Source organism: Dipodomys spectabilis, unplaced genomic scaffold, assembly GCF_019054845.1.
Source record: "Dipodomys spectabilis isolate Male_0828 unplaced genomic scaffold, ASM1905484v1 ptg000263l, whole genome shotgun sequence".
Lineage (NCBI taxonomy): Eukaryota > Metazoa > Chordata > Mammalia > Rodentia > Heteromyidae > Dipodomys > Dipodomys spectabilis.
In genome coordinates, this window is record NW_024870940.1 from 514,117 (window position 1) to 526,501 (window position 12,385).

Below are 12,385 nucleotides of genomic sequence, written 5' to 3' on the forward strand. Positions count from 1 at the left end.
ATCCTGTGACAAACTGGACAAATGAAAGAATTTATTATCCAAATTTACTTTGCTAGTAAGAGGCAGAAACAGGACTCCTATTGGCTTCTAAAACCCAATGTGAATCTGGGCTAGGCTTGGTGTATTGTAATCATCCTTTTCTACAAATTAAAACCCATTGAGTTCCTTTCCCAACGACCAGTTCTTTAACAAAATACCAAGACCAGAACCTTTGAGGCCTCAAGCAACACTGCACTATTAGAAAATTCCCTAGACTTGTGCATTTAGTACATGTATTTCTTCGGCAAGGTGGCTTTTTGGGGAGTTAGCTTTTAAGCATTTATTTTTAGTAAATTCAAGTCACATCTGATCCTTCACCTCTGGGATATTGGAGACGATCTCAAAGGTCACTCCACAGCCAGGAATAGAGCTTCGATGAGACATCTTTTTTAGGAGACTTTGAGCAAAACCCTAGGAAAAAATAAACAGAAGGTATAGTTTCCCACTTCAAAAATGTGTGCTTACATTAGCTAAGAGCCAGCACAAAAGAAATTGTGCTCACAGAACAAATGCAGCCAGCCTATTCTGATGTCACCCCATTTCCTATCACCCATGAAACTTGTCTCCTCCCCTTCGTCTTACTACACAGAGCACCTGACTGGACACCTGCGTGCGTGCCCCGTCCTGTGGCCCACATGGGCACAGCACCGAGCTGAAGTCTGGGAGCTGCTGCCACACATCTAGAGAGACAGCTCGATGACCTTCTAACTAAGATGCAAGCAAGGACTGGTGACGCTTACGCTTTCTTCCCCCAGCACGATGGACATTTTGTGCCATGAATATTGACAAGTTCAGGCATTAAATTCTTGACCAAAGCAAGATCGTTATGAAGAATGATTTAAGAGTGCCTGGTCATTGTTTATGCTGACTATGCTCTTTGTGCAGTTAAGAATTGAACTGTTGAATTAATGCATAGATGACTCATTTGGAGATGCTGCTAAGTCTGAATATCCTGCAGAGGTTGAAGAGAGCAGAGATGAGGTCGGAATGCAATTGCTGAATAAAAATGAGAAGAGAAAGAGAACGGAGAAGGCAGGGAGCCTTTCTCCCCCAAGCAAAAGGGAAGGTGGACCGTATAAAAACTCCGAGAGGCAACACCAGGCCATTTGGTCTTAAATATACATAATTTCACAACTCCGCCTAATAATAATTCTCTCTTATTCCAAGATCTCTAGTTCACAGATGATTCAAGCACCTCGTTGTGCGGAGGGACCGTGTATTCGCCCCTCACTGCTTCCACTTTGATTTGTAGTACATGGAGCCCCGCCACGGTCGGGTGGAGCACAGCTGCTTTTGGGTGGGAGAGAGGAGTATGGAAGCTACTAAATCTTTGTTGTTTTCTATTTGCAAGGAATTAGAGAAGCTGATGCAGATCTATTAAGAGTCATACGGAAATCTTTGCTCTTGCTATTAAAAAAAAAAGCAACTTATAGGAATTAAATATCTGAGATTGAGGGAAGATAGTTTGTTTCCCAATACTCGCAAATTACTTCAACCAGGAAGAAATGTGGCAACTTGTTGCTTCTACCATTAAAAAACAACATGCAGAAAACAGAGCGGTACGAATGTGGTCACTCCATGAAGCGCCTCTCCATGCCGCCTCCGAGTAGCTGCTGTGCCACGTACGGCTTGGGGTGTGGCAACGAGGATGGCAGTTTGGAAATGAAAAATTACTCTTCAAGATGCGCCCCAAGAACGGTATGTCTCTGTCAATCCTCTCTAGGCTTCCCAGAAAGGAAGCGGGAGACACGCCGTACACGTCTACGGGTCGCCCTGTGACCTGCGTTTTATTGATGCTGGGCTGGCAAGCAAAAGAGCTGCAATTTTAACAACATTACCGCCAGTCTTCATTCCAAGGATTGATATCAGTGTGACATCCAGAAGTAAAGATTAATTTCTGGGGGTGGAGATTACATCTAGGAGTCTGTCAACCATGACTGTGCTCCTTCTAATGAACAGGTTTATTCTCATCCGCACCCCTTTACTCTGTATTGAGAATGCCTTACAAAAGGGAGGTAGGTCAGTTAACAAGAACCCCAGAACAAACCTCCCAAATCCTTATACTGGATTGGGCTGGGAAAGTGGCTCAGTGGTAGAGCGCTTGCCTTGCATGCATGAGGCTCTGGGTTCGATTCCTCAGCACCACATAAGCAAAAAGAAAAAAGCCGGAAGTAGTGCTGTGGCTCAAGTGGTAGAGCGCTAGCCTTGAGCTGAAGAGCTGAGGGACAGCGCCCAGGCCCAGAGTTCAGGCCCCACAACCGGACCAAAAAAACAAAAACAAAACAAAAAAAAACCAAATCTTATATTGGCAAAAAGAGTTTCAATTCCTGCCCGGAGGTTTTCAGCTAACCCCGTCACGTGGGACGAGGTGGAGAGCAAAGGAGCTGCAGCAAGGCAGAGCTGCCTTCCCGGCCGCTGCCTTCCGGGCCCCTGGGTCCACTCGTCGCCCTGCTCGCCTCTCCGCTCTCCGCCCTCCAGCCGTCCTGCCCTCCCCTCCTGCCGCTTCAGCACACGGATTTCCTCTCCTCATGGGGCGCCCCTGCCTTGCAGTCTACCTTCTGTCCTCACGCCCGTGATCTCCACACGCGTGGCGAGCTCCCGCACCCAGACTGCAGCTGTAAACGAACTTTCACTCCCTAAAGTCCCTTGTAACTTTCTATTTACCTTATCCCAAAGCCAAATAGATGAATGAAAGGCTTCAAAGAAAGGAAAGCCCAGGAAGGGAATTGGAAGCAGCCCCGTGCGGATGATCCTCCAGGGCTCAGGCAAAGGCGGCATTCCCACCCGACATCTCCCCCACAGCCCACCCCGGGCACCAACACACTGATGCCTCAGAGAGGCCGAAGGACCACTCCTCACTGTCTGGGGAGGGGGCTGCGTGGGACAGGACGGAACTGACACCCAGAGAAGCAAAACTCAAGAGTGCTGTAGACCGTGTCTGCACAGAAGGCGTGAGTGGGGCGCCTGTGGGTCAGTCTCTGTGGCTGCTAGGCGGGAAGCCTCACCTGGCGGCCATGAACATGCACACAAATCCTTTTGCGCAGGACCAGCTGCATGTCGGCGGGGTGGCTGAGCTGGACCGTCACTCGCACAATCAGGAACACGCGCTCCTCGGTGGGGGTGCCTTTACTGAGCTGGGGGCAGCCGTGTACCGCAGAGTCCCAGGAGGCCTCCGCCTTCACCTGCAGAGGAAGGGGGCCCACAAGTTGCTCTCTTCTCTCAAAACTCAAAGACCCCCCCTCCTTAAGGAAGCCTCTGTGACTTGGGCTGAAGTAATCTGAGACCTGCTCTGAAAAGAGGACAGCATATGAGGGTGTAGCCGCCGCTGCTCGGTCTATAGAGTAGAGGGCATGATACTTTCTAGGCCAGCCTTACTATTCATTTTCCTTATTTGAATAAACAAAATGCTCAAGCTGGCACCGGGGCCTCACATCTGTGATGCGAGCGACTCAGGCAGCTGAGATTTGAGGACCATGATTCCAAGTCAGCTCAGACAGAAAAGCCTAAGAAACTCTGTCTCCAAGTAACCAGCAAAATGTTGGACCAGAGGTGTAGCATAAGTGGTACAGCGCCAGCTGTGACAGCAAAAAAAGGAACTAGCAAGCACACACGCACACACGCGCATCAAGAAAAGTTACAGTGGGAGATTCATCAATTAGGTGCATTTGTCCACCTTTGCTTCTCTCTCCTCCCCTTCCTTCCTCCCTCCCCCGCCCCACCACTTGCATGCTCATTCACATATTCCTTTTGCTGAACCACTTTAGAGTAAATTGCAGGAAATTTAACATCAACAAGTTCCTTATTCAAATGTGTCCATGCTCGAATGTGCCCGGGATCACACACTGCATCTGCTGCCTTGTCCCTGTGGTTTGTTCTAACCTGAACAGTCCTGCAGCCTTTCTCATCACCCCACTGACCCTGGCTTAAAGGTAAACTGGCTGTGCTACAGAACACAGCTCAGGGCAAGAAGTGTTTCCTGGTGTTCGAGGCCAGGTTTACATATTAGGAACTCCACCCAGCAATAGCGTGTTTGCAAAGCAGCACACCAGTTTTCTTTCTTGAAATACTTGAGAGAATTTCTCAAGCACACTCACAGCCAGGGAATAAACTCCCAGGACACACCTATCACATCACTTTACTCTTCAAAATCAACTCTGTTCTCTCCTCATTTTGTGTTTGTTTTTGTTTTTATGTAGGATAAAATGTCTCACTACACAGCCCAGGCTAGCCCTGAGCTCGGTCTTCCTGCTCAACCTCCTAAGTGCTGCAAGTATAGGAGTACACCATCACACCCAGGTTTCTTTTCCTCCTTTTAAGTCTTCATGAAAGAATTTGAAAGCAAATGCCCCATGTGTTCTTTGCTTTAGCTCCCGTACCTCAGTGCACCAAATGCAACTTCTGAGGTTGGAAACAGAGCTGAGAACAGGGCAGAGCCCCAGGCGCCGCCTCCATAGTCTGCACTAACACAGGTTCCTCCCCAGGAAGGCAGACAGGAAAAGAGGGAGTGGGGGTCAAGCGCCACTCTTTCTGGAAGTTGTAATGAAAGGTTTTCATTTCCACATGTGGAGAAATGTGAGCGTAGAGTGATTCTCCTGCCAGCTGTTTCAAAAGGCTAAGGAAACTATTTTTTAATCAGCTCCTCCTCAGGCCTGGTGCGTTACCTCTCCATCATGGTATTTCACGATCTGCAGTTCAAAGAACTCATCCTCCTCCTCTCCAGTCAGGGTGGCATCCCATCCACCAGCCTCTGGGTCGTCGAGATTATCCTGAGAGCTGAAATCGTCCGCTGAAAGCAAAGACGTTCCACGGCAAAACATATCATTTTCAAGGACGACCCCCACCAGCTCCATTCCAGTGTGCTCATTACTTCTGCTTTAGATTTCATTTGCTTTTGTTCTGCAATCTCACCTGCCACTGCTGATGACCATTTAATAGTTCACAGATCTTAGCAATACCTCAAGAAATTATCTTAAACTGCTGCCTTTACACTTATTTCACATGGATGGCAAACAGAGCCAAGATACCGAAGAGGTTACAGAGGATGTGCTGATAAATGTCACAATCCAAATTCCCCACCTTTCTAGTGGCCTGAAGAAATGAGACAATTCCAGCTCCTGGATGGCGAAGTCCCACAGGCTCTACAAGCTTGGCACGAAACCCCAGCCAAAAACCATGCTACAATGCCATGCTCACCCAGGCCCCGGCCCAACCTCCCAACTCCACACCCATCTCAAGTTTGTGCAGAGGCACCAAAAGCAACTGGGTGGAGGTGGCCCAAGAGCGCGTGGAGTACTGAACAAAGTCCTGAGTGATTCTTCATATATCCAGACAAACCGGTCTCCCTAAAGCTCCCTGTTTTACATTTTCTCATGCATTCCTATCCTCCATACGCAACCCCTCTCCTATCTGGAAAACCTAATGTAAGAACAGACCAGTCACCCTTGGCCTGCAAGGTTCAAGAGCACAACAAAGAAGGGTGGAATTCTGCAGCAACAGTTACAAACCAACAACCCCACCCCACTGGATGGACAGAAAGACATTTTAATGGCCCTATGTTACTCTCTAACTCTGTGTGTACACATGTGAGGCACGGGGATACAAGAAACTGATTATCTCAAACATCACAGCTTACTTTCTGCTCAATGGAAGGAACATACCCAAGCCATCCAAACTCGCCAGTTTAGTACACTGTTCTGCTGCAGATGTTTTAGGAACTTGGCCGCTGACCTTCACATTTTAGCTCTTTAAATCAAACCGTTTATTTTCTATTTTTCTTCCTACAGAATATGCTGGGGAAAGGGGTCAGCAAAACAAATTATGTACAAAAAAAAAAAGACAATGCAGGGGTGCATGTGAGAAATTCATTAAATAATGCTAAGAAAATACCAGAAAACATGCTATCTGCTACCACAAGTTATTATTCCACAGATCATTCTTGCCTTAAGGATAAAGTGCAGAAAAACATAAGCACTGGCTTAAATGGGTGGCAACAGAAAGCATGCGTGGAGAGCTTTGGCTGCTTCAATGAACGGCGAGAAGATGTCATTGCCTGTTGCTACTGTAAAAACAGGGCTTACAAAAAATGAGGTGCTAACCTCAGGGTGACAGGTTGTCTAGAAACACACTTGATTAGAGGCTAAATTTAATTAAGTCACTAGCTTGTCAGGGTAAGCCTTCAGAAGATCCTTCTAACTTACCATTTAGGTCAAGGAATATAACTGGAATGTGAGTTTCCATCCCAGGCACCGGGGTCCTAAAACACGAAGGACGAATGTCATCTCAGGTCTAGCCGACTCAAGTAGCACACACTTTGGGACACTCAGGGACACGATAGTCCAGGCAACAAGGTGCCAGGCACTGGTTTCACTACCATTTAATGTGAAAGACTTAACTGTAAGAACTGCTTTAGATGCTCAGACACTGAAACTCAGCTTCACACACCCACTTAGCTGCTCTCAGTAAAGCCCCATTTAAACTTTCTTATTAAATGACATACTTATGGGCTCTGTGTGGCTTAACTTACTATCTTTAATTTCTATCAAGTAGCAGAGAACATTTGCTGACAGCACAGTTTCAACTAGGCCCCAAACCAAAAACTGGTAAAGATTTAATTTTCTTGACTGAACATCTTTGAAAGGAATGATCCAAAAAATTAACATATTAACTATTTTTTAATGCTAAGTGCACCGGTACTAAATATTGATTTAAGTTCTCAGAAATCTTAATTACTTTGGCTAATAAAATTATTAATGAAACAGTTTTAGGCCATAGTTATTCAGCACATGAAAATAATTTAACAGTTTCTTTCAAACAACTCTACCCTCGTGAGCACCTATGTATCTTCAACCGACTGCACCACACGCAAAAGTCGACCAGACCCACGGGGCACAGTGAGCACTTGAAACTCATGAGAAACCCTGTGGGGTCCTACCATTCTGCTGGCGCCCCTGGGATACCACTGCCAGCGGAGGGGACCATCACTGCGTTCCTTTCTTCGGTGAGGGTCAACCGCATCTCAAGGAGCTGTGCCTCGCGGTCAGCGTCGTCTTCTGTTTTATCTAGAACGTCAGGAAGAAGGAAGGATGGGATCCAGATATGGCACATGCTGTTCCCACATCCCTTCTGAGCAAGCACCGGCTCTGCTTTCATTTCAGTCACTTCAATGCTAGTGGACACTGGTGGGGATGAAGGACGGACTCTAAGCCAGGGTTAGCTGGGTGACACACCACTGGCACCGGGGCGGGGCCTTATCCTATGGCAGTGTGTGATGGTCGCCAGAGCTCTGGACATGGCAGGTGAGATGTTGGGGTGATGTGTGCCTTGCACATCTTTCTTTGAGTGGGATGGGGGTACAACATCAAGACATCATTACAACTGTAGGTGTTTTCTGAAAGGACGTGACACACACAGTAAGCCAGGAGAAATAAGCAGAAGCTCTGGCCACTCCACAGCTGACATCTCAGCCCAGCTGGCTTCAAATGAGGTGGAGAGGGGAGAATACCGTTTGCTCTGCCTACCATGTTTACTGACAAGCTTTTGCAGTTGCTGGTCCAAATACTCTTGTCGTTTTGTTAATGCATTGAGCCATTTTCTACGCAGTCGCTCTAAATCCCGATCCTGAAAGGAAATAAGAAAAACTACTCTATATAATGTCCAGACAGTAATCAGTATATGAGACTGATAACTCTTACTTTACCCCAAGATTTGAAAATGAATATTATGTAGTAATTTATTAGTGCCACCAGACAACTCAACTAGCAATTCAAGCAGCATCCTCTGGTATACAGAACATGTTTTATTTCTAATGGCTCAAGGGGTAAAAAAAATCCAAGAATTAGCAACAAAGATCTCCTACAAGTTCTCTTTGCTGGACAGAACCAACAAATTGTATTCAAAAAAAATCCCTCAGATTTGTATATCTCGGGGTCACCAGAAGAATACTTCAGATTTTATAACTACATCCTTCTCCATGTTCTCTAGGCTCCTGAAAGCAAAAGATGTGAAGACTTCTCTCCCTCATTTTTGTATATTTTAGGGGCTGGGGATGCGGCAAGAGATGGGCTGTTATTGATAGACTAACACCACCACCCGTCAACACCTGCAAGCACTCCAATCTGACCTCGTTTCCTTTGTAATGAGATTAGGAGACAGGGCGGGTCAGCGGAATGTTGCAGATGCCCGGTGTCTGGATTTCACCAGGCCACTTAACCAAATAGCCTATGACATTCTTGTGGACAAGATGGAGAAACGTGCAATGCATCAGCTTGGAAGGAAATCACAGAGGACTAAAACATCACATCCAAAGGGCAGCGATTAATGGAATAATGTCAGCTTAAAAGAAGTCTCTACTGTTATGCCATAGAACTCTACATTTAACCCATCTGATGCAATGTTTTTATCAGTGACTTATAGGAAGGCAGACATTTCTATCAAATTAGAATGATGCAAAGCCAGGAGAGTGACTACACTGGATGACATAATCAGGCTCCAAAGAGCTTGGGCAGTCTTAAAAGATGACTAACAAGATGAAACTTCACCGATACCAACAAATGCTGGCAAATTAGGAGAAGGAAAGAAAGGGGGAGGCACTACATAGCCCCTCTAAGACTACAGGAAGTATCACGGAGGGCGACCTGGCTTCACCTGTGTGAAACTCTTCTTCAGTCCTGACCTCACTCTGTGGAGACAGGGTGGCTGGAGCAGCTCAGGGAGTGTTCAAGGAGACTTGGTTTTTCAGGGAGCCAGCTCTCCCTCACAGGCCTTCCCCTAAGGTTTGTGACACAATACTCACTGTTCCCTAGTTTGTTTTAGTTTAGGAAAAAAGCAGTATTTGAATTAAAATTAAGTATTAAGTAACAGTACAGCAAGAACCTGGACTATGTAATTAAGTACTTTAATCAAGCTGGTTTGATGAAGTAACAGGTGTTCAATTACCTGATAGCTGTCCATATCCTCTTCTTCTTCCTAACAGAAAAAACACGTGTAAGTAGAATCAGAGTAATTATTTATCCAAGAATCAGGCTGCCCTACACTACACAATCTGAATCTTTCTCCAATTTATGTCTTCTAATTTAATTAATACTATGTCCTGGCCCATCTACCTCAGACTCATTGGTGTCAGGAAGTTGGTAAGACCTCCAGCTTCTTAGAGGAAGTGAAGAGCCCTCCTTTGACCTTTTTGAGAACCAGTACAATGCTTTCCCCGCTGGGCTTACAGTCCCACTCACCAGGGAAAATCAAACACCTGCTGGCAAAGAGTCTTCACAAGCCAGTAGGAGGTGTGTATGGGGGGGGGGGGGGGGGAGGGGGAGAAAGAAGGGCAGTGAAGAGGAGGTTAATCGCTGAGTTTGAAAGACTCAGCGGTTTTAACTCTCCATTTGCCAGGACAAAGCCCAGGGATGACAATATGATATAGATTCCACAAAAATGCAATGCCCTTGAGGCTGGGAAGGTGGCTCAGTGGTAGAGCGCTTGCCTTGCATGCATGAGGCCCTGAGTTCGATTCCTCAGCACCACATAAGCAAAAAGAAAAAAGCCGGAAGTGGCGCTGTGGCTCAAGTGGTAGAGTGCTAGCCTTGAGCTGAAGAGCTGAGGGACAGCGCCCAGGCCCAGAGTTCAGGCCCCACAACCACACCGCCCCCCAAAAAAATGCAATGCCCTAAAGGAGATGCTGAAAGGAAACAGAGGTTCTGACAGAACTGTTCACTGCTCCAAAAGACTTGGTCTGGTTTTGTCTTTCAATAAGCACACACACATAAAACTTACGTGGAAAGTGCCATGAATCCTAGGGGACTGGAGTGGCCTCACTTGCACACACCCGATCCCAACCGACAATATGCACTCTTCCATCAGCGGCAACGTCCCAGACTCCTGCACAGACTTCACTTCAACTTGAACGCGCCGGGACTGCCCCTGGATTACAGATAATTTGGAATCTCAAAATCAGTTTCTGGATTTCCAAAATTTTGGTTTAGGGAGCCCCCTACAGACTGATGTTGAGAAAAACATCTCTGACTCTGGAGACACTAATTCACCTATCTTATAAATGCTGAATACAAAAACAAAAATTTGAAACTCGTCAGGAAAACTTCCCTTTTACACAAGTACCATCATAAAGAATGAAAATAAGGTTTATAAGATAGAAAATGAAAATATCTACTTTAATAATCCAATAAATACAAATTAAACATGAAATAATTTTATTTTCACTTGCTAAACTAGAAATTATACTTGGAAAAGGCAATTTCTGCTATCACCTAAAGTTCATGAAACAAATATCATAGAATGGGGCACAAGTGTAAACTGGTTTTGCTTTCTCAAACTTAATATGAGTAGCAGCTGGGTACTGGTGACTCACACCTGTAATCCTAGTTACTCTGGAGGCTGAGATCTGAGGATCACAGTTTGAAGCCAGCCTGGGCAGAAAAATGCATGAGAATCTTATCTCCAATAAACCACTCAGAAGAGGCCAGAAGTGGTGCTGTGGCTCAAGTGGTAGAGTGCTCACCTTGAGCACAAAGAGGCTTCAGGGATAGCATCCAAGCCCTGAATTCAAGCCCTAGTACCAGAAAAAATATGTAAACACATGAATGTATCCTTTGTTCCAACAATCCTACTTTCTAGTGATATCTTCTAAGTAAATAATCATGCATTTTTAAAATGTGAAAAAAAAATTGGATACAAAGTAAAAATGTACTACTGCTGACTTTAAATAAACTAACACATGAATATAAAACACTTTATAGTCATCGAAGTATTGGTGCAGAAAATCCTGACAAGCTGGGAATGTGGCTTAGTGATAGAGTGCTAGCCTTGAGCAAAATAAGTTCAGGGACACTACCTAGGCGCTTAGTTCAAGCCCCAGGACAGAAAGAGGAGAGGGAGAGGGAGAGGGACAGTGAGAGGGGGAGAGGGGGAGGGGGAGAGGTAGAGAGGGAGAAAGAGAGGGAGAGAGGGAGAGGGAGAGAGGGAGAAAGGAAGAGAGGATAAAAGGGAAAGGGAGAGAGAGAGGGGGATGGGGGAGAGGAAAGGCAAGGCAAGGCAAGGAAAGGGAAAAGGAAAAGGAAAGCACCGAGAGAGAAACATGACATCCGTGGCTAAGGAGCAGACCGCCAAAGGCAGGATACAGTCTACTTTTAAGAATAAGCAGAGTTAGGGGCTGGGAAGGTGGCTCAGTGGGAGAGCACCTGCCTTGCATGCCTGAGGCCCTGGGTTCAATTCCTCAGCACCACATAAGCAAAAAAAAGCCAGAAGTAGTGCTGTAGCTCAAGCGGTAGAGCGCTAGCCTTGAGCTGAAGAGCTGAGGGACAGCGCCCAGGCCCAGAGTTCAGGTCCCACGACCAGACCCAAAAAAAAAGAATAAGCAGAGTTAGAAATAAGAAGGGTCAGCTGGACACTGGTGGTTCACACCTGTAATCCTATTCAGGAGGCTGAGATCTGAGGATGGCAGTTCAAACCCAGTCCAGGCAGTAAAGTCTATGAGACTCTTACCTCCAATTAACCACCAGAAAACCAAAAGTGACGCTGTGGCTTAACTCAGGCACAGCACGCAGGCCCTGAGTTCAAGCCCCATGACCAACAAAAAAGAAAAGAATAGGGCCAATGATATCAGAGTCACGGCCCTTATCCAAGAATAAGAATAGTTTTAGAAGTACAAAATAAACTGACTGGAAGAGACTGGTCCAGCTGAAGAATATTTTCAGAATGAATCCTGTGACTCTGTATATTTAGGAAGCAATATATGTGTGGGGGGGGGAGGGGGGTGCACATGCACGTGTATGTGCACCACACATGCATGCATGCACGCGCACATGCATGTGCGCGCGCGCACACACACACACACACACACACACACACACACACACACACACACACACACACGAGCCAGTGCTGGAGCTTGAACTCAGGGCCTAGACACTGTCCCTGAACTTTTGTACTCAAGGCTAATGCTCTACCATTTGAGCCACAGCTCCACTTCCAGCTTTTTGGTAACTGGAGAGAAAAGTCTCATAGACTTTTCTGTTCAGGTTGGCTTTGAACTGCAATCTTCAGATCTCAGTCAGGGCAGACAAGTCTGCAAGACTTAATCTTCAATTAATCAGCAAAAAGCCATGTTTAGTTGGAGAGTGGCAGCCCCATCAAGCAAGACAGTACCAGCACAAAAAATAAACAGCAATATATTCCACTTGTCAAGCCCATTACAACACATTAAACTCAGGTAAGCCTAGCGTCCAAGGCCCTTACAACCAGCTGCCACAACCTTCTGCCATCTCTTCTGGCATCCTAGCTATACATGAGGACTCAATTCCAGTCTTAGGGCCTTTATTCTAACTGCATGCGCAGGAAA

The 12,385-nt window shown here is 46.1% G+C and overlaps 1 protein-coding gene across 1 annotated transcript in view; it reads right to left on the minus strand.

The window, feature by feature from the left end:
- Kif13b (kinesin family member 13B) overlaps positions 1-12,385 on the minus strand; it is a 139,616-nt gene that overhangs the window by 31,734 nt on the left and 95,497 nt on the right. The window contains exons 25-32 of the mRNA XM_042699859.1: positions 9,805-9,951; positions 8,974-9,003; positions 7,557-7,656; positions 6,971-7,097; positions 6,237-6,292; positions 4,701-4,825; positions 3,045-3,221; positions 358-450 (exon numbers count right to left, since the gene is read on the minus strand). Coding sequence (XP_042555793.1) covers positions 358-450; positions 3,045-3,221; positions 4,701-4,825; positions 6,237-6,292; positions 6,971-7,097; positions 7,557-7,656; positions 8,974-9,003; positions 9,805-9,951 — 855 coding nt within the window. The remainder of the gene's footprint in view (positions 1-357; positions 451-3,044; positions 3,222-4,700; positions 4,826-6,236; positions 6,293-6,970; positions 7,098-7,556; positions 7,657-8,973; positions 9,004-9,804; positions 9,952-12,385) is intronic.